This window comes from Phyllopteryx taeniolatus, chromosome 16 (genome assembly GCF_024500385.1).
Source record: "Phyllopteryx taeniolatus isolate TA_2022b chromosome 16, UOR_Ptae_1.2, whole genome shotgun sequence".
NCBI classification, from domain to species: Eukaryota; Metazoa; Chordata; class Actinopteri; order Syngnathiformes; family Syngnathidae; genus Phyllopteryx; species Phyllopteryx taeniolatus.
Window position 1 is genome coordinate 18,167,811 of NC_084517.1, and position 24,957 is coordinate 18,192,767.

At 43.4% G+C, this 24,957-nt stretch overlaps 1 protein-coding gene across 2 annotated transcripts; it reads right to left on the reverse strand.

Moving 5' to 3' along the window:
- Positions 1 to 1,524: 1,524 nt before the first annotated feature.
- Positions 1,525 to 22,808, reverse strand: ints1 (integrator complex subunit 1). 2 transcript variants are annotated; one of them, XM_061748348.1, is made up of 48 exons: positions 22,513 to 22,808; positions 22,134 to 22,201; positions 21,166 to 21,456; positions 20,682 to 20,878; positions 20,440 to 20,577; positions 19,827 to 19,986; positions 19,648 to 19,753; positions 19,375 to 19,561; positions 18,517 to 18,662; positions 17,000 to 17,141; positions 16,739 to 16,915; positions 16,550 to 16,658; positions 15,912 to 16,032; positions 15,754 to 15,831; positions 15,531 to 15,688; positions 14,801 to 14,897; positions 14,633 to 14,724; positions 14,301 to 14,361; positions 14,027 to 14,224; positions 13,826 to 13,955; positions 13,441 to 13,620; positions 13,220 to 13,369; positions 12,959 to 13,138; positions 12,763 to 12,867; positions 12,361 to 12,528; positions 12,167 to 12,278; positions 11,865 to 12,023; positions 11,631 to 11,777; positions 11,449 to 11,547; positions 11,212 to 11,336; positions 10,762 to 11,016; positions 10,531 to 10,690; positions 10,117 to 10,248; positions 9,855 to 10,026; positions 9,592 to 9,715; positions 9,406 to 9,521; positions 9,241 to 9,328; positions 8,892 to 9,133; positions 7,017 to 7,146; positions 6,208 to 6,341; positions 5,934 to 6,126; positions 5,467 to 5,591; positions 4,715 to 4,824; positions 4,515 to 4,628; positions 4,348 to 4,418; positions 3,515 to 3,606; positions 3,293 to 3,402; positions 1,525 to 3,181 (listed from the first exon to the last, which is right to left on the reverse strand). In XM_061748348.1, the coding sequence occupies exons 2-48, from the start codon at positions 22,186 to 22,188 to the stop codon at positions 3,069 to 3,071; spliced, it is 6,549 nt and encodes a 2,182-aa protein (XP_061604332.1). In that variant the 5' UTR covers positions 22,189 to 22,201; positions 22,513 to 22,808; the 3' UTR covers positions 1,525 to 3,068. The 2 variants fall into 2 exon arrangements, with proteins under 2 accessions (XP_061604332.1, XP_061604333.1); XM_061748349.1 differs by having other exon boundaries at positions 22,689 to 22,743.
- Positions 22,809 to 24,957: the final 2,149 nt, after the last annotated feature.

A 24,957-nucleotide genomic window follows, 5' to 3' on the forward strand; every position in this document is an offset into this window, starting at 1 on the left:
TGGCACTAGTATTGTAAAAAGCAGTAATAAGACACAGTTGTGCTATGAGTGTACCCTATTAGTTCTACTAGTGCACTGAATTGTCTGGCAAAGAGCACACTAGTACATGGATGTTAAACTAATCTGACTCATTACTATTAAGCTTACTACTATTATTACATTACTATTATTGATATCAAGGGCATTTTACAGTATATCATACGCAAACAGCTTTCCATAATTGCTACCAGTGGTGGGGGCTCCTTCTAGTGGTACCCAAAAGAATCACTGGCTAAGTACAGTTCAGTTCAGATCAACTTTAATTAAGAACAATTTGTTTTTACATTTTTATTGAGCAACAATTTTTATTTAACTTTTATGTGCAATTAAATCATTCAAGTACTTTTTTTGCTTTGTTTTTTATATTTAAGTGCAATGTTAATGTTCGAATTGTGCATAATGTTACAGTGGCTTACAACACAGTCACTGCCATTGACGGCTTTAGAAGTCAAATATTCAACTGGGAAGGCTGGCAGTGAATGAGTTAATAAATATATTTTTGGGGAATAAAACCCGTCTCATTTCTGATGTTTTTGAACATGCAGGCATACTATGCGCCTGTATTTTATTGTTGGTCATGATGGTGGTACTTGGAAAGCCAAGTATTTTTTTTTTTTTTTTTTTTTTACATGATACTTGGTGTAAATTGTTTGAGAACCACTGTGTTAGAGGCATCACAGTATCACTTTGTTTCGGTTGAGAGACACTGAAGGGTATAAATTACACACATGCTAAAGTAATGGCTGGCGAGCTGCGAGCTTGAGGAAAAAAATACTTTAAAGCAAATGACCCCCAAATGGTGTTCCTGTATTACAGTGTAATACAAAGAGGTAGAGTAGTGCTAAAAGCTACACTCATTCATCCAGTCCAAGTATGTTATTGGACTTTTGATTAGTGAGCGACAGCTTCCACTGAGCGACAAGTGTGGGCACGCCTAAGCCTTACTGAGGATCCTCAAGTTCCACGTAACGCAACACCAGCAGCAAAGGGTCCACATGGTGTCATCAAAGCGCACCTCTGGCTTGAAATGATTGAACAATTACCGCCACGGTTAATTTGGCTCCAATGGGGAAGTCCACTTTCCTCCTTGAGCCCGCATGCCTGCGCTGTTTGACTTGGCTCTTGTGACTCCGCGGAGAGGCTTTCACATCAATTCGGTGGCAGCGGGGCTAAACAAGACGCACTTTTCATGGCAAAATGGTTTCCATCGCGGCATGCTCATCACAACCTTTAATCTGCCTGCCGCGCGCCGGCGAGAAGCGAGCCGCCACGCAGCGTGACAGCCGCTTCCCGCTTTTGTCTGCGACCAATTGAAAGGCGCCCGCTTCTTATCTTTTTTTTTTTCCCCCGTCTTTGGAATTTTACATGAAAGTTAATAATTGGCTTTGGTGCCGTGTTTTATTTACAATTTCAGCTCATCATTTTGGACGAAACGAGCGGCTGCAGAAATTTGTTCCACTACTCACTCAAATGAAATTAAAGGCAAATTATGTATTTTTTTATTTTTTTAATTCACCGGGGGTGCTTTTTAGGTGTCAGGCAAACAATGTGGTGTGGAGACAAAGACTTGAGTCCATAATACAGAGGCTTTGCGGTCCCACATTTAAAAAGTCAAGCATTGTTGGCGTTTCAGTATCAAACATTCAAATTAATAGACCTGATTTTATATACAGGTGAATCCTAATAAATTAGTTGTGGAAAAACTTTTTTTTTTTCTCAGTGAGTCAATTCAAAAAGTGAAACTCATACATCTATAGATTCAGTACACACTGAGAAATTCCATGATTCTTTTTTTTAATAATCTGGATTCCTATATTTTACAGCAAACAAAAAACACAAATAAACAATCTTTTACAATTAGAATATAACATAATAAACAATTTAAATGATTTGAAACATTGAAATTTGGGAGGAATTGACCTACTGAAATTTTTTTCCCCCCTGTGTTCAAAGGGGGAGTTTGAAGTTTTCAAAACAATCACTTTTTGTCATTTTGTTAAAACTTTCTGTATAAACCTGACAGTAGTATATAAGTAAAATGATCATTTTGGGGGGGGGGGGGAGCAGCCTCATCCCTCTGGCCCCATCTTGTACCTGTGTTTAGATTCTCACGAATCTACCGCGTCCGAGGAACAACCACCAATCAGAAACAGACGGCATGACCGACATGGTGTCAATCATTTACCGTGCACTCAAAGGCACACATGTAGCTGGTCACTGGCACACTCCTCTAACCTTGCGGTGACCTGCTTGCTTGGGCTTCAGGTGCTTTGCCCATCCTTCATTTGCTAGCAACTGGGCACAATACCCCCCCCCCACACACACACACCCCAAAAAAAAAAAAAAGCCGACCAACGGACCTCATGCAGCTAAGGATTCGGAAGTGATGCAGAATTAGCAAAATTTCTGCTGAACAGGCAAGTGTATCACCTCTTTTTTATATATAATTAATTGCACATTCCAAAAATAAAACTGATAACATTTTGTTATTGTAACACTCTATCACAAATAAGTCATCCTATCAACGTAGCAGCCGCAGCTAACATCGGCTTGTTTATGGTGCAAATGCTAGCTTAGGAATGCTTCTTCTTTGTTGATGCTGGACAGCGTTCTCTGTTAGCATCTATCACAACTACGCACTTACATAATCGCATGTCATTATGAACGGCCATATTTGAGAATCGTGCTCGTGCACGTCAGTGAGGGGCGGGGCTTTGGTAAAGGACTCGAAAGAGGGGAAGGATTGGTGAAGTGAAGCTACATTAAAATCTAGCTTGTGGTTTTAAAACTGCAAACTTCCCTTTTAATGGATTGTATAGTACGAATTTAACTTTTTGAATCCACAGACTTAAAAAAAAAAAAAAAAAAAAAAAACTGACAATATTCAAATTTGAGATGCACTTGTGTAAACTAAAATGTATGTTTCCCCCTCAGAAAGCATCCTGAATCAAATAAATGTGCGTTTGGACTATAAACTGCCCATTAAAAAGTTGATACATCATTTTCCATGCGAATGCGACTGAATGAAGTTAAATTGCTTCCATGTGAAGGACCTTCATGGACTCTGATATCATTGAACTGGTGTCGATTTGTCCGTAGACGCCCACTAAGAACGCCTTGTGGAGCAAGATGTCTGCATGTTCTGGAGAAAAGAAGAAGAAAAGAAAACACTCACGTGGTTGTAGACGGGAGGCGTGTTCGCAGCAGTCCCAAGCAAAGGAGTCCTCGTGCCGACGAGGACGCCTCGTCTTACCTTGACAGAGCAGCACGTATTCCGGAAGATTCCTCAAAGCCGTCTGCACCACGTCAAAGTCGCTGCTGCCCATGCAGTACATGAATGTCGGCAGGAAGTCGTTAGCCAGGCTGCAGGACGTAGACATCCACGTGAGGTCAAATGTCACAATTATTTGTACATTTGGATCAAACTTCCTCTTAGTTTTAAATTATAGTCAAATTCGGTTGATTCAGACATTACCAGGGATTATTCTGGATGCAGCGCAGCGCCAGGCTGAAGGCAATGTTCCGACACAACTCCTCCGAGGACATCATGAGTCTCTGCAGGTCATTCTGCATAAAGCCCATTGGTGAGAGTCTACACGACATCCTAGACAACTCCTATTGTTTAATAGTGGTAATCTAAATGACAGGTTTCAATATCACTTTAATATGAAAAATCCTGCGTACCACAGTTGGTAAGTGATTAGCACATGTGCCTCACAGTCGAGTGGTCTCTGGGTTTGAATCACAGTTCCGCCCCCCCCCCCCTCCTCCCCCATGTGGATTTTGCATGTGCTTGTGTGGGTGTGCTCCCATAAAAAGCAAACTCCACAAAGAAAGAGTTTCGTGGCTGTGAGACATATGCGCTAACCATTAGTCCACTGTGAAAAAGAAAACTATAAAAAATATATATATTAATATATGATAGTGGACCCCCGCATATTCACGTATTCACCAATTCTCTTTTTTTTTTTATATTCCCACTATTTTCAGAACCCCCTGCTTATTTTTTCACGATTCCCCGCTTAATGGCGTGACTTATTTATTTTTTAACCTGGTCACTCACCTTTTTTTGAGAAAAAAAAATGATGGCAGCTATAATGAGTGTCAATTATTCATTGTTTTTTTTTTTTTTTTTTTTTTTTTAATCAATTTAAAAGCATGTGTACCTTGAAATACAGTTAAACATTTTTATCAAGTTTTAGGTCATCTATTTTCTAACAAAGGGCATATCAATTTTTTTTTTATTGCCAACAAAAAGATTGTTTTGAGGCCTGTGCGCTCTTCTCACTTATTTGCTTAGTGACTCACAGTGAAGTACTGGATGATCTCCGGGCTCCTCCTCGATTTCTCATCCACCTCTATCAACACTTCCAACACATCTGAAGAGGAGGAAAAAGCAAAAACCGCAGCGTGAGTCACCGTCAATCTACCGCATTCGGCGCTCTCTCTGGCCAAAGCTGCCGAGTCAGCCTCACCCTCCATGGCCTCGCCTCTCGAAATCTTCTTCAGATACGTAGTCATGTCGGCGCTGCTCAGCGGAACAGACGCGGAGATGTTGACCAGAGGGAGGGAACCGGCCGCAATTTCATCTGGGTAATATGAATAATGAAAACTGTAATCTAGGGGGTCATGGATTACATTACGAATATGTTGAAGGAATCCTTTTAAAGCTTACCATCTCCGTCTTCGGTAGAGACCTCTGTGGAGGAGCTTTTTACAGGAAGAGTGAGCCCGGCTAGCAGAGACTTGAGCTGGACCAAGTCTGGATTTTCTGCACTCATGCTCCTGGAAGAAGAGATTGAAAAGAAAAAAGAAAAAGAAAAACAATCACAGATTTTGATTAATTCATTAGTTGTATGTACCTAATAATAGCATAATAAATAGAATTACACATATATTAAAAAAGCCTCATCTTACAAAACTCCTCTATCTTAAAGCTAACACATAATGTGAAACGCCATAGATTGGCTAACAAAATTAGCATTGAGGTTGTGGCATAAACCTATAAATAAATACTCAAACACAAATGCACAGCAACATATGATGTCACAATGCCCACGTTTATATTCTTTCTACTCTTCAAAAACGGGTTATACTACTGCAGCTTAGATGCAATGAACTGTCTTTTCATCATATCTATGTATTGTCTGCATGTGTGCACCACACTGCAACCGGGAGGCCAAGGCAAACACAACAGAACCAGCAGATTTACCCTTTCCATGCAGGTGGACTCGGAGACATGCCAGTCGTGTGGCGGAAACTCATGGTCAAATATTTTTTGTAAAAGTGCTATATTTAAGTGAAGCTTATGCCATGTTCAAAATAAGATTGTTTTTGTACAATATTAAAAATATACACTGTATACACGAGATGTAATGGCATCCCTAGTTTAGATTGGCTACCCTTGCTTAAGCTGCCATGACTTACTGCAATATGTCAGAGTGCCTCTGCAGGTACGGAATGGCAGCCGCTGCATCGTGGGTAATGTACTTTTGAGTGAAGTGGAGGAACTTGTTGATGAAGACCAATGGGGAACGACTCCTTTGAAAGTTCTACAAATCAGAACAAAGACACCATTGAAAAACTGCGCAAAGCCGAGTCAGGTATTGCTGCCGTCTGGAGTCCCCTCGCACCTCGCTGCCCGGAAGCTCGATGCTGGTACCGGAGGCTAGCTTTTCGTTTTCAAAACAACAATATGGAGTCACGGGTAAGTCATAGTATTATGTGCAGGTGTAACTTAACCTCAACCCTAAAAGCTGGTTTCCGGTACCAGCATTGAGCTTCTGGTCATCAAGGTGCGTCATGAGTATCGAGGTGTGAGGAGACTCCACAGTCCACACTGCACGCAGTCTTGCCAAAGCCACCGTCTACCACTTTAGCAGTGTGCCACCAACCTTAAGGACCTTCATAAAGGAAAGGAGGCAGTCTTGAAGCGCCCTCTGGTGGTCAGTGTGAAAGACGAGGGGCTGCAGGAGTTCCAGGATGGCCAGCACATTGCTGAAGAACATCATGTGGTTCTGTTGCCGGAACTCGCTAAAGTTGAGGTGAATGCGGCCGTGAAGGAGGCCTGCGATCATGGGCAGGTGCCTGGAGAGGAAGAAAGAATGTTTAATAGTTTAAGTTTGAACAAAAATAAACAGGTGACGAAAGTGCGTGGGTGTTTCTCACCTGAGCAAGAGGACAGGATGTGACACGGCCAGTTTCCTACAGGCGAGGTTGGCGTCAGAAACGCGTCCCTCAGCCGATTTGGATTCCACTACATCGGCAAGCAATGTAACCAGACGGTGGACCAGCATGTCAAGCTGACAAAACAAAACAAAAACAAAAACATTATTTCACGTGTGTAATAAGAACAAAAATCCAAACAGTCCCTTTATGATAAACACTAAAGCTGAGTCCACACGAAGACTGAGGATCTCATTTGCGGGTTGTCAAGCACATGCCAAAGCAACAGGTGTTGCTTTAACCCATAACAATGAGCCCATTTGGGGCAGGATTTGACCCCTAAATCCGTTCATTCTTTAGCATACAAAAACATTTTGAACAATTCTGTGTGTCCATATTTGGGATGGCCCTTTGATTTTCCAGGATGACTCCAGATGAATGAGTTTAATGGGCAAGAACTAGACCGGCACATGATCCTAAACTTGGGACGTTGTCTTTTACATACACTTTCCTCCTGGATTGCGCTTATTGCTACATGAGTCTGCCTTAACATTACACCATATGGGAAAAAGATCACAGCAAAATTCAGTGATATAGCAAAAAAATATGCGATATGAAATTAGATATGTAGGATTTAAAAATCCACGATACGGTGAGACGGCAAAACGTGAACTGTGATATGGCGTGGGGACGACTTTAAACAGAAAGAAATCGGCATTAAATAAGAATTGGGTACTTGGACCTGCAGTGTAAACCCAACTTCAGTCACCTCGAGGGCAATACAAACAGACATTCTAACAACGTGGCTTTACCTTGCAGCTGCTGCCACCCGCCGTTCCACCGCTGCTGAGCGTGCCTTCAGGCAAGGCGACGTGCTGGATGACCTCGGGGAAGTGGAGGTAGATTTGCAGAAGCAAGTTCTGGCAACGCTTACTCATGGCACTGATGGGGGGGGGGGGGGGGGGGGGGGAACTGTTATCCACATGCAAAATGACAACCCCCATTAATCCCTCCAACTAGCTGGGTTGAACATCGGTATTAATGTTATTAAGTTGACAATTTTTCCAGCTTCACTGATGTAAGGTCATACAGCGCAGTTATTTTTCGTGTCCGTTCAGAAGTAACAACAATTCACACGCACTGACACAAAATGAGCACATGAAAAGCAACAGTGTTTGCCTTCATGTCTGCTGCAGTTTCATGGAAATCCTCTTAAGACAGGCCGCTCACAGGGCGAGAGCTCAACTCCGCTAACGAGACAGTTTATTGCAGCCAGAGCGACCTTGAGCGCCAGTAAAGAGGCGCTCGTTTGGTGGTGTGTAATTGGAATCAACAGCAGCTTATTTAATATAACATACACTTCACACAAGGCCGAGCATTTTTTTTTTTTGTTTGTTTGTTTATCTGGGTGTGTTTTCACCAGCGCCATCTCAGCTGCACTTAAGAAAAATACTGTTATTCGCCAGCTAATTTTATTTGACCTTGGCCGCAGTTTCCTCATTAATGCGTTTTTAATAAGTAGAAGACACGTTGGTGAAAAGGAGGGTTGGGCTCCACAAAGAGTTGCACCCTGATCTCTGACAGCAGCTCACAACACAGGCGAGTTTAGCGCTTGAGCCTTAATCCTCTCGGCTTCATTATAACAGCACTGAGCTTTTAAAGAGATCACGGTGTCGACGACTTCTGCCGGTTTTAATTTCACACCAATAGACCTAATTATCGGGTTTTTTCCTGGTCTGCGGCATTGCGGCTTGACAGAGGAGAGGCTGCAAAGTTCATCGGCAACAGGGAAGGAACATCAGGCGCGATTTGGCCCAAGTTAATCAGCGGCGAGATATTAAAAACACACTGGCTGGGTTAATTGGGGAGAGCAACAATAGATATACCTTAACATCCAATAAAATATAATACAAGAGCTGTATCAATTTTTGATCAACACTGGCAACATTTGGGGCAATAAACCATAAGAAACAGTTCGCGGTAAAACAAGAGCAGAATCTACACCGCTGCAAACAACCACCATGAAAATAAATACAGGTGCATCTTAAGAAATTTGAATATCATAACACAAGTTCATTCATTTCAGTAGTTCAACTAAACAAAATAAAACACAGATTCATTAAACACATTGGAAAATACTTTTCAGAAGGCCAATTCTTGTCTAATATATATTAAAAATCCTTATGATTGTTCCTCATTTCCTGAGGTGGTGTATTTGGAGTTTTTGTTTGCTGTAAGCTACAGTATAATCATCAAAACTATAAAATAAATAAATAAAAATAAAATCATTATTTTACTATGTGGAGTGAACATTTTGTTGAACTAAAAAAAAAAATTCTTATTCATGATATTGTAATTTATTAATAGACCTGTATTATTTTTAAAATTCAGTTATATAAATAATTGTATAATTGTACATAACAGTTACGAGGGCATCTATTTACTCAAGTGCATTTATTTGGAAAAAAACGACAACTTGAGATGAGGCCTTTATTAGTACAAATGCTTATTTTGTACACTGTACCCTTGTACCTTGTACTAGCTGTGGCTAAAAGAGATGAGAAAAGCGTTAAATTACATCTATTCAAGTGTCCAATTGCTGTGCGACTGTGCTGATATGTACTCTGTACTATGTGAGGCCTCAACTCTAATACATTTTTAACAATGTCAATGTGGTGAATACCAACCTGTCTTCCCACTTCTTGGTGCAGCTGATGAGGTACTCGGACACTTTCTTGATGTTGTCCAGGTGGCCGTTGCAGTAGGAATGGAGGAGAGGCAGCCGGGCCTGGATGAGAGAGCAGGACACCTCCTCCTCCGCCGCGCTCCTCTTGCCGCGACAGTTGAGCTCCGACTCGGCCAGGATCAGATCCACAAGGCTGATGAGTTCCTCGGAGCTCAGCTGCATCACAAATATCTCCGTTTTCTTCTGTACGGACACAAACAAAATGGTGTGAGACTTTATTTTTTGTATTTATTCCCGCAACCCCCCCACCCCAGAGGTGACAAGTGGACTTGTCTAGTTTTGGAACAAACTTGAGGGATCTTCTGGTCACGTCCTTGCCAGATGCGCGGGATGTGACTGCACGCCCACAGGAAATCAAGAGCTGACGTTGGGTCCAGTCTGAAAAGGGGTTTACACCATATTCAACACACAAAACACACACTTTACCTTACGCCATTTTACTACTTGTACTCTACTTGTAGTCTTTGCGCTTGCTGAGCAGAGTGCTGATACACTGCAGCAGCGTGGACCAGTTAGACTGATGCGTGAGCAGGGCCAGAAGGTAAGGCCTGTAGGCCGGAGTACCTCGCGCCTGAGAGATGGGAAGATCTATCAGGAAAGGAAACCACTGCGGTGTGACATGATAAGGGGAAGGCTCTCACCTTGTTGAGGGCAAACAAGAGTTTCTGCTGAAGGTCGGGACACACGGATGTGACTTCGGGGTCCAAATACTCCATCCAACCCACCAGTAGACCCGAGCTCAGGCCGGACTTTGTCAACTCGGAGCTTCCGGGAAAGGGAAAAAAAATAATAATAATAATTTTCAACCAAACCACTTCTAGAGGAGATGACACAAAGCTGATTAAGCCTATGAGCTCCTCTAACATCTTGCTGTCGGTGTTGAAAACAGAATTGCGGCACTCACATTGAATTTGCGTCCGGGTCCTTCTCCACGGCCCGCTCCTCGCTTTCTTGCAGCAGTAAAGAAATAACCATGGCAACGGGGCCGGCCGGCCCCTTCTGGGTGCTGACTGTCATCAACAGAGACAACAGCTCCTCCAAATATGGAGACTTGGTCTCCATCAGCCCCTGTAAGACTGAATAATGACAAATACAACAAAACGTTCAATAGCAGCACAGTTAAAAGAGGACAAATCTTCCCATCATTGTCAAACTATAATTACAACCTTTTCCAATAAGCTCCGCCTCTGCGTTACATCTCTCTCCGTCCTTCAGCATCGCTATGATGGCTCTCAGTGGCACCTCAGTGTCGCTGTGATACGCCAGTGCCTCAGCCAGGTGGAGGAAGCCTGAGCGTACTGAAAGAGGGGGGCGAAAAATTAACTGGAAACCTCCGTCCATCCATTTCCTACACCTGTTATCCTGTTCAGGGTTTCGGGGAGCTGGAGTCAATCGCAGCCGACTTCAGGCCTACAGCGGACAAAACCCTGGATTGGTTGCCAGTCAATCACAGGGCACATATACAGACATCCATTCAGACTCACAGTTTGAGTGTAAATGGTCAGTCAGATGATTTTATCACAACAGTGACTCACTTGAAAAATCATTCACATGAAATCTTCACCGTCTAGAAAGCTCACCATCATTGTGCCTGTGTGTGTGAGAATTTTGGCCAATAAAAGACTTGAGCAGAGTCTTTAGTGGGCCCGCCTCCACGGAGGGATTGTCAAGCCAGATGAGCATCTCAACGTTGACTTTAAGGAATAGGGATGAGAAGGAGACGTCCTGCGGCACAAGGCGCTGAGGGTAGAATAAAATGTCACCACAATGGGGTCGAATACGTCATAATAAACAGTGATTAGTATATATACCTGGTAAAGGTGAAGCTGGCGCATGAGCGGGCAAGCGAGGGCATGATTACGGTGCATGGACAGAACGATGGGCCCGGCATGGGTCGAGGTAAGCAGGGCGGCCATGGCCTGAAGGAGATGCAGAGCCAGCCCGGCCTGATGAACCTGACCCTGCTTGGCCCGCATCAGTTCTTTGGCCAGAGCCTGCTGCAAGGCCAGGGAGAGCTGGCCGGGGGGCGGGCTGGGCCAGCGCGGCTCTGCCTTCAATGGGAATATCTGCGGAAGAACAAGTCAGTTGGAGTGGCGCCCGCTAAGAAACAGAACCAAAGAGGTGAATCGTTTTCACATTTTGGAGCCCGCTGGCAGACAATCGCAGAGTCATTTGCACTGAACACAGACAAATGTAAGACCAATCATGTTGAGCAGTGATTTATGTTGGAAACATTCTAACCCAATGTGTGTGTTTCTTACCCTCAGCATCAAGCCTGTCAGGTCATCATCAGGCCCGACTGTATGAAGCTGTGTGGCTCCTCTCATCTTAACGGAGCCGTGAGGCGTTTCCACTGGAACTTTGGCTTTATTTGATTCAGGAGCATCTGGGGGAAGGAATATCAGGAATTACAATATTTTCATTTATTTTTGACAGCGACTTACATTAGATTCATCTGGTTTGAAATTGTCCTTTGAGAGAAGATGAAGCCACCTGACCTCTCTGCGGTGGAAGGAATGACATCAGCAATCTGTGAAAAGCCTGCCCCCCGGTGGCACCTCGCTCATGCTGCACCTCCACCAGGTGAGCCATGTAGTCTGTTGCAGAGGAAATACACAACCCAAGTGTAATCAGAAAAGGAAGATATCCACTAGAAGCATTACCTACGCCAGACTCCTACCCTTGTCCATGATGTTCTGCTCCAGTGCCCGTTGTTCGACAGTGACGGCCTGGTCCAAGTACTGCAGCAGTTTACTCATGCTCGAGACGGGAATTCCAAACGACTGCACAAACAGTAGCAATTGCTCAGGTTCCAGGTCTTGCAATGCTGAGGGTGAAAGGTATAGAGGTACACAATGTGTGTTTACAAAAAGAACACAATGATAAGAGGAGCTACGCATTGTCAAAGCAGTACCTGCATCCACCAATCGAGGCACCTCAGATCGAATCATTCTCAGTTTCAACCAATCAGGCAGCAGCAAGGCCTCCTCTGACGTGTCTACCAGGAAGGCAGTTGGCAAAGGTTTCTTATCAGGGAACCAAATGTCCAAAAGATTGTAGAAGTCACTTTCGCCTGTAGTGTTGACACAACACAAATGTTTTTGTTTATTATTGTTTGACAACTTTGTTGGTTTGTTTTTACTTTGTCGTTCGAAATAAAGCCCTCATTCATTTAATAATAAGCATGCCCTTAAGGTCATTTTATTTAAGGACCACCTTTAGGAGGGCCCAGAGTCAGTAGGATGACCATCGCGTGGACGACAAGGATGTGCATGGTGGCGGTCTCTCCTGTGGTCCAGCGCAGAAACACCTGATCTTGAGACTCAGACTAAAAAAAAAAATAACCCCGAAAACAGTAAATCAAGTGAGAAAGATCGGACTTCATGCGTGGGGGTGGAGGTGGCTTGTACCCAGCTGTACAGATCCTCCCCATCTTTGGTCTTCCTCATCCTCCTGATGTAAGTGGAGAAGATGGAGAGGAAAGCGCTGAGGACAGCCTCTGACTCGGGTCTGCAGGAGTGCTTGGAGAAGAGGTTGTTCATGATGGTGGAGCGTTCCACAATGAGGCGGGCCACATCCTGCAGGAGAGCGAGAAGTTTGTGTAAACAAGTATTATGTGGACAAAAGTATAAGGAAAGCTGCCCAACGCATTTACAGGTACAAGATGAGAAAGGAGATTTGTACCATGCTGGGAGATGTTTAACAAAGACTGGGTGGGAACTAAGGAGTCCAGCCCAAACTCTCAGTGGATTCTGTCCCAATTCTTTTGTTTTTGTGAATCGTGTGTATCTCGCTGCAATCCGAGTAATTACCAAAGCCAGGTCATTGTGAGAAGCCTGTTCCTCCACTGGTGCATACTGTGACAGGTAGATGAGATAGGCGCTGATGGTCTGAGGGTCAGTCTCCATGTGTATGGCCTTGGTTAGACATAACGCACAAGAAAGGCCTTAAAACGCAAATTCTGTACTGGTGATCGTCTTCAAATGTTTACATGCTCGCAGTGCAGACCTGCTGCAGGGCGGTGGACGTCATGCCTCGGACGCTGTCGAACATGGGGAGTTTGGGAAGGTCCTGCAGCAGCCACTGGTACACCGGCAGGAGCTCGGCATCGGCAGAGTCCTCCTCCATGGGCTGGTCCCGTTCCTCTCCATCCTTCAGACCTCCTTCAGTCAGTACCAGTGACAAGCCCTGCACATGAGTGTACAGTGAACGGTGAAATAGGGTTTTCAGCACAATGAGCCTGCAGGTTATTGATTAAAACAAAAGTACCTTCATTGCCAGGACTCTTGAAGCCACCTGAGAGGAGCTGAGACGACGCAGGAAATAATCCAGAACTTCGCACGTCGTCTGCTCATCGGCCTTGGGACCCAACAAAAGATCCTGAAGTCGTCCGAGGAGTTGCCTTTGTTTCTGCTGTCTCTATTGGGAACAAATTACAATTAAGATTGTGTGTAAAGATCCAAAGCAAAAACCAAAAAAATAACAAGTACTTGTCTTCTCTTGGCTTTCTGCTCTTTACTCCCTCCCTCATCATCATCGTCTATGTGCAGGCTGTCGTCCGCAGCATCGTGCAGGAGGAATTCGCACAGGCACTGCACGGGCAGCACGTCTAAGGACCCCTCGCTGGACTGGACCAGGTCTGCCAACCATGGCATGGACTGGGAGGAAGCCTGTACGAGGAAGTTGCATTAGAGTGGCAACTCTGCACAAGCCTTATTTAGATATTTATAATTTTTCATATCTTTAAGATCTCGTATACAGCATTTTTGTTTTATTACATATTTTTCATATCTTTAGTATCATTCGTAATTCAGCACGCCAGCCTTGCCTTGTGTTGCGCATCTACAGTACCTACCTACTTAAGTGCCTACCTACCTGTCTCTGTATGATGTTGAGCAGGAAGTCCGGGTTGCGGCTGCGGCATAGAAGATGGCCGAGACGTAAAGACTGGTTGAGGGTCTTCACTTGCTCCTGAACCTGAGGCGGAGGTCGACGAGGCGGACCCCTGAGCACAAACAAAACACACCCAGTTTAGACTGAACTTACTACTACGTTGGTTGGGTCGTGTGAGCTTACTGCGGGTCCAGACTGGTGAGCTGGGAGAGCAGCAGGCTGTTGCTCTCCGTGATGGTCTGTTTGGTGGACGCGGCAGCCAAGTGGCTCTCGAAAGCCAGGATCTCCTGCTTCTCCCGCTGTGAGATCTGCAGCTCGCGACCGATCATCTCCGTCTTTGTGTCGTCGTCCGCCACGGTGCAAGGCGGGTACGTGTAGTTGCTGTGGAGGTGTGAACATTTAGGTCGAGGGTCTTGACAATTGGGAATAATTATAGTTCTTATGAGGGGGCGCCTACTTGGTCATAACCATCTCCATGAGCATTTTTAGGGTAGGGTAACCATCCCAGGCAGTCAAGCCTGAAAAGGAAAATAATAGATTATTAAAATAGATGAAAAGAGTGAGTGAGTGAGTTTAGTCAGACAGACAGAATCCCATGAGGGAAAATAAATGTCTAATAGCACATACATTACATGGTGGGAACCACTTGAAGACATTGTGACCAATTGAATGCTTTCCGACATTGTGAGCAAAGTTTGTTCAAAGTTTCTGGCGGTATAATGGCAAGTTGTCCCAATAATTTTGCCAATACAGATGAGAAAAAAAAAAAAAAAAAGTTAAGCACAGTACCTATTTTTTGTGGATTGAATGCAGCTACCACCAGCAGCAGAAGCCATGCTTTCCAATAAAGGGTGGAGATTGCCAAATTTGGAGGCTGGTACCTTCAAACATTTGGAGTCATTTGTTATTCTTTACTGCAAACATGAGTGACATGTGAGTTCTTGAAAAGTCTCGTACCCTGCAGGCAGCTGGATGTTTTCTGGGTGATGGTATGTGCACAGATTGAGCACAGCGTCAATGAGCTGGATCCGCTCCACAACCAGGACCTCCAGATCTGTTGAGGAGAGGAGACATTGTCCACATAGGGAGATTATGTAAAATTAACATTTTAATGACAAATTGTTGGATCATTGGTGTGCCTGCCCAACATCAGGTGTGTAAATAAACAACCAAGTATATCATTTGTTATCTAGTTAGTTCTGAAAATGTGTCCGAAGGCTAATTTACAAAACAATTGCCTATGCCATGACCAGCTGGGCAAGGCGAAGCTCCAGAGCCACTTTCAAGTAGTTGCACTGTCAGAAACGTTATCATGCAGAAACACACATATCCCCCGTGGGTGCCAAAGCCAAAAGGTAAGCAGAGCTGCATTGGGTTTTCTTGGATGCACATATTAGCTTGAACTAACGGTGTTAGCTTCCAATTATACCTGATGACGTTTCTCGGTCTCGCTGTCAACAGTGGAGCTTGGGGAGTATTTGTGTCGTGTCAAAATGCCACATGCACACATTGTAGTGTATGAAGTGCTGACTCCATGAGTGAAAATGCTTTTATTATCTTTACAAGATCTCGCTTTTTTTCCTCCGTAATCTGAGCTCCGCCACCATAATCTTGGGAACTGTTTTAAAGTGTAACAAAACGCAGAATATGTCTATTTCAATTTAAGAGTTGGAGGGTATTCACTTACCGTCGGACTGAGCGCCAGCGGCCCTTTTGACCAGGTGGTCGGCGAGCTCCATGGCGTCCGCCGGGCCAAGCGGCAGATCGCGAGACAGCCCGATCACCAGGATGCGCATCAGCGTGTCCTCCAGCAGGGGAACTTCGGAGCAGAGACGCAGGAAAAAGCTGTGGAGCAGAAAGACAACTCAGCCTGGTGCGATCCGGTCAACAGACGGCCGGTGGCGACTCACTTCCTGTCGCTCTCTGGCGGCCAGTTGTCCCACTTGTAGTAGGTCTCGGGTTGCTCCGTGAAAAGCACTTTGTGAAGGCTGTGGAGAGAAGAAATACCAGAAATATGACACACTGGTTTTTACAAACAAAGACCATTCTCTGAGACATCAATACGCACCAGTGCACGTAGTCCTTGGCGCCCACTTTGCTGATGGTGGGAACCACCGTGTGAAGCCACCATACGGCGTCCCTCTGGATGGAGGCGATCTGATTTTGGAAGGACCTCAGGACCTCCAGGTCTGTAGCAAAGCATGTCAGCAGGAAGGCTCATGTTAACGCTACTAAATGCAGGATGAGCCAGAAAATATTACATCACAGCTAATAATCTCAACTTTTAACGAGATGTGTAAAAACTAACATAAGTTTACTGTTAGTTTATTGTATTACATTTTCTCTTTTGATGCATGACATTCACAGGCAATGAAAAGGCATTTAACTAGTTTTTTTTCCCTATATTGAATTAATAATAATTAATAATGTTCAAACTGAACTGTGCATAATGTTGCAATGGCTTGCAATATTATTTAATATACTTTTTAGGAATAAAACCGCAGCCTTGTTATTGATGAATCCTTGGACCCACTAACCTAATGTATTTTAAGGTTGATCATTATGATGGTACTAGTAGAGCCAAATACTGCTTGAGATGGTACCTGATGTAAATATTTTGAGAACCACTAGCCTAGGACATGTAGTTAACTATATATTAAAATTCATGACTTTTTTGAGGCACCCAGCATAATGCAAATAACTCACTTTTCTTCTCCCCTTTGTCCCACGCGATGCCGGCTTCTTTGACCTGAGCTGTGATGCCCAACATCATGGAGACGGTAAGCAAATCTGTCACCTGGATGACAAAGCGCTCCTACAGGTAGGGAGAGAACCAAGTCAAACTTGCGCATCAAAGCAAATGAGCCTGACGAGAAGCAGGACCGAGACGCTTACTTTGAACTCCATGTCCACGTAGGTGGTTTCCTTCCTCTCCTGCATCAAACCGAAGCAGAAGGACTGGAAATTGATTTCATGTTTGGTCTGCTTGATGATCTCCCTCAGCAGAGCTCGCGAGGCACGGAGGTAGTCGTCCTTGTTGGTGAGTAGATCCTGGAAGACCATCGCCAAGAACTACCAAAAAAACAACAAAAAAAAAACATTTATGTCGAGCCTTCATCCAAGATGGTACCGCAGGAAATTTGAAAATGAAAGCACCTTCGGCGCCTGTTCCGGGCTGTGCTGCAGCAACGTGTGAAGAACCTGCATGTTGTTGGGGTTCCTGGCATTAGACAGCTCGTTGAAGATGACCAACTTCACCATCGTGGCCAGGTTGTCTCTGTGTGCATTCAGAAGCTCCCTGCCAAAGCAACAAGAAGCAAAAAGCCTCAATGAAAGCCATTTTTCAAATTTACGGTACCAAGATTACTAAGTGTGTGCAACACCACGTACAGTGGTATCTTAGCCTACAAGTTTCATTCGTTGACTGACCACGCTTATGACTAAATTTACTCATATATTTAATCAATATTCCACATGGAAATAAACTGAAATGCACATTAATCTGTTGCAGCCTTCCAAATAACACTTTTTCGTTACACATTTATCATAAAGTAACAATATTGCATTAAAACATAATAAAAGAGAATGTAAAGAAATAAACTGGTTTCATAAAGTGTAATTACTGCACAACTGTAGAGTTGTGTGCGTGCGTGTGTGTGCATGAGTGTGTGTGCGTGTGTGTGTGTGTGTGTGTGTGTGTGTGTGTCCCTTTAAGGCAATGGTGTCAAACTCAAGGCCCGGGAACCATCTGGCCCGCCACATCATTCTACGTGGCCCACAAAGCACACCATGTTCGCTAACTTCCATGATTCTTGCTAAAGTCTGTAGCAAAATTTTGAATTTTCATATGCAATAAATAATAATATGCAACAATAATAATAATATAAATAAGATATTGCAAGCATTCTTTAAAAACTGGCGGCATGGTGGGCGACTGGTTAGAGCGTCAGCCTCACAATTCTGAGGACCGGGGTTCAATCCCCGGCCCCGCCTGTGTGGAGTTTGCATGTTCTCCCCGTGCCTGCGTGGGTTTTCTCCAGGCACTCCGGTTTCCTCCCACATCCCAAAAACATGCATTAATTGGAGACTCTAAATTGCCCGTAGGTGTGACTGTGAGTGCGACTGGTTGTTTGTTTGTATGTGCCCTGCGATTGGCTGGCAACCAGTTCAGGGTTTACCCCGCCTCCTGCGCGATGATAGCTGGGATAGGCTCCAGCACGCCGGCGACCCTAGTGACGAGAAGCGGCTCAGAAAATGGATGGATGGATGGATTTAAAAACTAGTTATCCATCCATTTGTTATGTATATGTAATACTACAATAAGGCGATTAAAGATTTATATGGTTTCACAGTCACAACGGACCTCTGAAGGAAACCGTAACTATAATGCGGCCCGCGAGGAAAATGAGTCCTTTACGGGGTGTGGCCTAATGAGTAATGTCCGGCGCTGAAGTCGGGTTGGCCCAACTCGGCTGTTAGCGAATATGCGCCTGGGCATGGGTATTGGCACACTGCAGATCTTTGCAAGTGTTCTCATTTTGTATTTGGGTGTTTGACTCTCAATTTGGCTCATAACACAAAGCAAACAAATTGTAATTAATAAGCCGGGACCCTCATAAGTCAAGGTACAGTACTGCTGCATTAAAAGGCTGTGAAAATGCGGTTGCACAGACCTGACACAGAGCATGTAGTGGTTGAGGAGCACTTTGGGCTTGAGGCGGATTTTGATCAGGTTGGAGATCACCTCCATGTCGTCCGCTCCGTGCGTGTTGCAGTTCATACACAGCGACATGAGGAGGTCCTGAGCCGGCCTGGTCAACTGTACAAGTGCAGAATTGTCACAAGACAAAAGACACAAGACTCCACGTTTATTCTTCTGGATCTTACCATCCATCGCAGAAAAAAAAAAATAATAATAATTTTGAGTATTTGTTTTTCCCTCGTTTGTACTTTGCATGTCTAGTGTGAATATTTTTCTCCCCCTCAAAAATGTTTAGTGATCGTACTTTCTTTCAAGCCCCACACAGGGAAATTCCAAGCATAAGAAAGAAACTCGTCATGAATATCCTTTTATATATAAACTTGAGGAACAACAATTCATAGACTAATCGACAACGCATCAATTATAAAATTAATCAACAACTATTTTGATAATCGGATTAATGGTTTATTCAAGAGACATTGTTTAACTTAAAACTGCCTCTTAACAGTGAATATTTACACGGCTCTTTTGTTACTTTGAACATTCTATTAAACAGAAAAATACAGATGGAAGTAGTTCGAAATATTCCTATTCCTCTGAAGTAATAAATGACTTGATCTCTGGAAACATCTACAGAAGAAAAAAAATATTAAACCTGATAATTACGTACGTCTTTAACATGCGGGAAATTTCACTTGTCAAAACTTCGGCCAATCACAATGGCTTGTTGAAAGAGCAATTGGCGAGCGGTCTATGTCGGTCTTGTTACGTGAACAGCAGTAAGTCGCACGAGTAAACATCGCTCTAATATTTCTAGGTAGTCTTTCACCTTGGGGTTCTGAAGCCACATCTCCAGCCTCTGCACGGCCATGAGCCGAGCCTCTTTGTACCCGCACGTGGCGGTCAGCAGGCGCAGCAGATTCCGTGACACGTTGTCCATGGGCTGCCGGCGGTTCAGCTGATCCCGCAGGACGTCCAGCACATAGTCCTCCACGCTCTCCGCTAGTTCCTCATACCTGCGGTGAGCCAGACAGTGAGCCTTAAAAATGACTTGTAATCGTCTGGTTTTGGAATCCACTTTCGCATCGATATGTTTTCTTACCTTGGCATAATCTGCCCCTCATCCTCGGGGCTGAGTTTCTCCTCCGCTATAAGCAATTCTGCCCGGCTGTCGTCCTCATCGGGGGTTGACGGATGAGGGCTGTTACCTAAAATAAAATAGGAGTTTAAGGGTTTTTCCAGTATGACAAAAAGTATAAACGCCAGCGTGTTGGTCAATACCTGCACTGAGATCTCCAGCGGCTCTGCCCGTGTCGGCCTGCAGTAGCATGCTTTTGGGCGGCACCCTGGTGCCGAAAGCCGTCTGAATGTTGTCCACAAAGTTCTTGCAGTGAGAGCTGTCCACCCAGATTCTTTCCCCGAGGGAGTCTTCGATGTACACCTGAAAATGCCATATTATATTGAAACCTTTACTTATGTGGCAATCGCTAATTTTCTAATATTTTGGTATGTTAGTTAAATAAGTAAATTTTTTGGTGTAGCTTTGGGGTTTCTTATAGAATTTGACTTCTTGTTGGATATTCCTAAAATGTATGTTCTTTTATTGAGTAGAAATTCGGTTTTCACAGTTTTAAAAGAGTCATCAGTGGAAGAGTGAGCTCATAAAAGTGGACCATTTAATACTGAGAGACTCAAATAAACAAAGGTCAATTCAGTGGGTTTACTGTGACATGTGAAATAACTTTTGTTTTTTTGTCCAACCTTACACAGACATCAAATGGATAATTACAACGACATCGCCAGAACATGTGTATGCTTGCAAGTCATGTCAAGCTAGTAAACACTTTTCCATAACACAAGCATACATAAATCCATTTTCAGGGGACATGCTCACTTTGACAAAAATCTCGGGCCAGTTCTCGTCCTCTTCGTAGGCGGCCATCAGCAGATTGCAGGCCAGCACAGACACCAGGCTGTTCCCCTTTGTTTTAAAGTTGATGGAAGTGTCTCGACGCAGGAGGCTGCACAAGGCCTAAAGGCATTATGAAACCAGCAAAGGAAAAAAAAATTTTTTTTATAAATGTTCGCTAATCAAACAATAACATTGTTGTGTTTGTGAACACATAAAGCCCATACCTCTATGATTCCTTCCGTAGCAAACACGTTGGGTTTGATCTTGGCCAGGAACATGAGGCTGAGGTACAGCGTGATGTCCGGCTTGGCTCGGTTCATCTTGAGCTGCTTCACCGCGCCACACAGCAGGCCCTCGATGCGCTCGTCGTTGCCCTCCGACTCTGCCAACTCGATGTCGTCCAACAGCAGCGCCGGTGAAACTGGCGCGCACACACACACACAAGGAAAAAACAAAACAAAAAAACACTTGACACAATCTGGATATGGGTCAGAGCAGCGTGAATAGAAAAAGACGCGTGAAATCAGATAGCTTCGGATCAGAATCATGCCTTTTGCAAATGTGAATAAAAATCTGATATCTTCCAATGTGAGTGCAGCGTAAGCACATATAATATGATGTGGAATTGCGAAACTGGACCTGCAAAGTAAATCCAGCCTGATATGGCATTTGCAAACGTTTAATACAAGTCAAACAACTGGGAATTACCTTCGATAGGAATAACCGATGGTTCCTTAATGGAGGGTGATATCGCCCTCTTGTCCGCAGCCGCAACATCAGCGAGGCGTACCAGGGCACTGACCGGGGGCGTGGTGGAAAGCTTGGGCCGCTTGGTGAGGCTGGACAGCCCTGATGAGGACGGGAGGGCGGAAGAAGACTCTCTCTTGCGGTCAGCAGGTAGAACGGCGGCGGCCGGCTTCAGGAGGACAGCGGGGGCTTTAGAGTCGCCGCCCTGGTTCTTTGAGCCCAGAGCGATGAAGTCTCCGGGTGGGGGATGACCTAGAATGGGAAAAAGTATTTTCTGCTACACCAATCAAAGCTCCATACAGATGGTCGAGTCATTGATTCTAGGCCTGCAGCTTTTCAATATTTTTAGAATCGATTATCCTATCAATTGTCCAATTGATGAATTGAATAATCAGATAAAAATGGAGGTCTGAGGTATATTCAGGTCACCTCACTTGTACACCTACATGAGAAAAGAGCATGAGAAAGCTGCAGGGGGTTCGGTGTTACTTTTTGATCCATGCAGTTTGACTGCTTATTTTATGATGTTAAATTGTTGTTGTGTTTACATACGTTTTGACAAATGTGAAATATTACCAAGAACTTACTTTTCTTTAGTCCGTAAAGAAAAACATTTACATCGATCATTTTATTGGAGGTAATATGACTTTCCAGTGCTTTTTTTTTTTTTTCCCCCTCCTGTGATTTCCTTCATACTGATAACAAAAAAAAAACGTGTTTTTAATATCCCGGCCATTTAGTGTTGCTATAAACTAAGGGCAACTTTAGTTTTACAGCCATACTGCCATACTGCCCAGCCCCGCTATAGTTTTTCATATTATATACTGCTATTATTGCATTGTTGTCTCGTTTGAGTCGCCATCTGAGAGTGGCAGTCTTGTCTTCAGAATGCCTTGACATGACTTTTTGTTTTGATAAATGTAACTTACCCGATGTTTTCGCAGCACTGGGGCGCCGCAGGGCCGTTGGCTTTGGCCGATTCATCACGACCAAGTGTCTGAAACGATCACAGCAGGTGATCACCGCGTCACGTCATATGTTAGGATGCTCCGTGTGTGACAAAAGGACAAATCGGTAAGATTAGTGGAACGTCAGCTATTGTTTACATGCTAAAAAAAAAAAAAATGAGCATTTAGCGCGCAAGCAGGGTCCAGAACATCGCAATAACTTCTTGTTCGATCAGACTTTTAAAACAAACAAAAACAAAACATTAGCAGGTCGTAGTAGTATTCGATCTCAATTCACAGGTTATTAATCAATTTTGTGCTAAAGCTAGGCTAACAACAACTATTGCTGATGCTAACTCACAGTCACAGCTCCAGAGAGACTGGTGGAAACCTTTGAGTAAACCGAACGCTGTGAGAATTGAATCTAAAACGACTCAAATATTTTCGCAAAAGCGATTTTGATTAGTACCCCATTGTGTTTTATAGTTGTCGCTAAATGACAGAAAAGGTACTGATGGATGGAAGAGCCTAGCTTACAAAGGCGTCTTCCTCGCTGAACCAAACAAGCACGGTAAAGAGCATGACGGTGAAATGCTGCCACCTAGCGTGCGTCCGGTTAACTGATGCTGCTAGGATAAATGCAATCCAGCCCATCAAATCTACTTTGCTGTCATTTTCTTAACAGCAATTACGGGGGGTTACTCGGTTTATGACAAACTGGAACACAAGTCGGAACATATTTCAAAAGTACAGTCATGCAGTAAATACTATATACAGTGTGGGAAAACAGTAAGTACGGGGATAACTGAGCGTGCCTTCTTGCGCCGCGCCCCGTTCGTAACGTCGAATAGTTGTGTGGTGTAAACCGAGGAGTCTCTGTCGCAGCATGACTTTTCAGATTTTAACTCCGCCAATCAAACACTAGGTGGCAGCAGTTTCCATGCTACGTAAATGAAAGTGCCATTTGGTCTCGAATGTTTGTGGTTACCTGTAACTTCATTACTTTACATAATGCAATGTAATGGAAACTCCACTCGGTTAATAATCTCCATAAATGACTTGACAGAATCAGCCAACTGATGATGTAATGGTTCTTCTAACGTGGCCCCACCCATAGTGAACATCTGAACATTGCACAACCCCTCACTCTTTCCTTGAGATGCCATCAATATATATATATATATATATATATATATATATATATATATATATATTATTTTTTTTTCAGCATTGTAAATATTTGAAATAGTCTCACATCTCAGCCTCTGCCACTGGATGTACAATAAAAAATTAAAACAAATAATTGGGGATAGGGGGGGTGGGGGTTCCAGCTGGTTACGTAAAGTGTTTTCATCTTTTTGGGTGAAGTCAGTGGAATGTTCAGTGGTGTCATATGGGAAGTGTACTTACGATAGTGTACGGCTTAGCAAGAGATCCAGAACAATGCCAAAACATCTGGATGGGGAAAATGTGAGGTAACTGCCAGAAATGGTCAGCGTCAAGCCTGATCTGAAATCTGAAGGTGTTGGTGGTAGGGAATATACACCAGAAGGCCTCTGGGTGCCAGATCACATATCCAACTAAGTTAAAGAGAATGAGTCAGGCAAAAAAAAATAAAAATAAAAAAAAAGTAAGGAGATTAGTGACTCAATGTTACTTCCTGTAATCCAAAACTGTTCAGACCGCACAGCTCGCCACTTTTGCCAATGCCTGAAACACGCTCGACTCCCTTCGCTCCGCTTTACATGGGCAAATAAATATAATTTAAAGTGGCATTAAGTCACATAACTTGATCTCATAAATAGTTTTTTAGCTGTTTTAAAATAAAAATAAAAAAAGTGATATGTTGTTCATAGTCTTCAGTGAATTTTCAAGTATTTTTAGGGTCAAGTCATATTTGGCAGTGAATATTTTCAGGCAGAGTGGACACAACATTAGGTACAACCTTTTGAGATCTAATAGAGCTGGATGGGGAAAAAAGATTCCATATTAGATGGATTGATCAATAGACAGTTAAAAATTTTACAAATCATTTTCAAAACGTAATCTTAAAGATGTAACCATATAACCTTTATGTCATATAAATAAAATTGTATAAAATAAATATACAATTCTTACATATTCAAAATGACCAATTTAAAATAAAGCATCTCTAGTTATAATAAATTATAATAATGCTGTGCTGTGGTCATTCAGTGATTTCCTTCTCTGAATAACTACAAACCCATTTCAAAATTACCATTCCGTAATTTTATTTTCACTTCAATCTGGTTTCAGAAAGCATCATAGCACAATCACAGCTACCATGAAAGTATTAAACGATATCTTGTGCTTTCTGGATTAACGGCAGTGCTGTGCTGCATTATTTATTGATCTGTTTGAGGCTTTTGATACATTTGATCGTCTTATCATGAAACAGAAGCTGTCCTGTATTAGTTTGTCTGAGCATGTTGTAGCTTTGTTTGTAAACTACCTGTATGAAAGATATGTGTTCAGTTTGATGGGCTCTCACCTAAATGGCTCCATATGGAGTGCCACCCGGCTCCTTCTTAGCCCCACTACAATTGTCTCTCTATTTATCTGTATATTCATAATTTAGGTTATGGTATGGATGGAGCCCATTTTAATTTATATGAAGATCCCGCCATCTCAGAAACTCTTGCCAACTTCAACTTTTTTGATATTTCCCGAACCCACTTTCATTATAATAATGCTGCACTATAGGCATTGGGAAATACTCGGATGTAGTTACATCAGTGGGCCATTTAAGATTCATACACTGTACATATTAAAATAATATCATGCC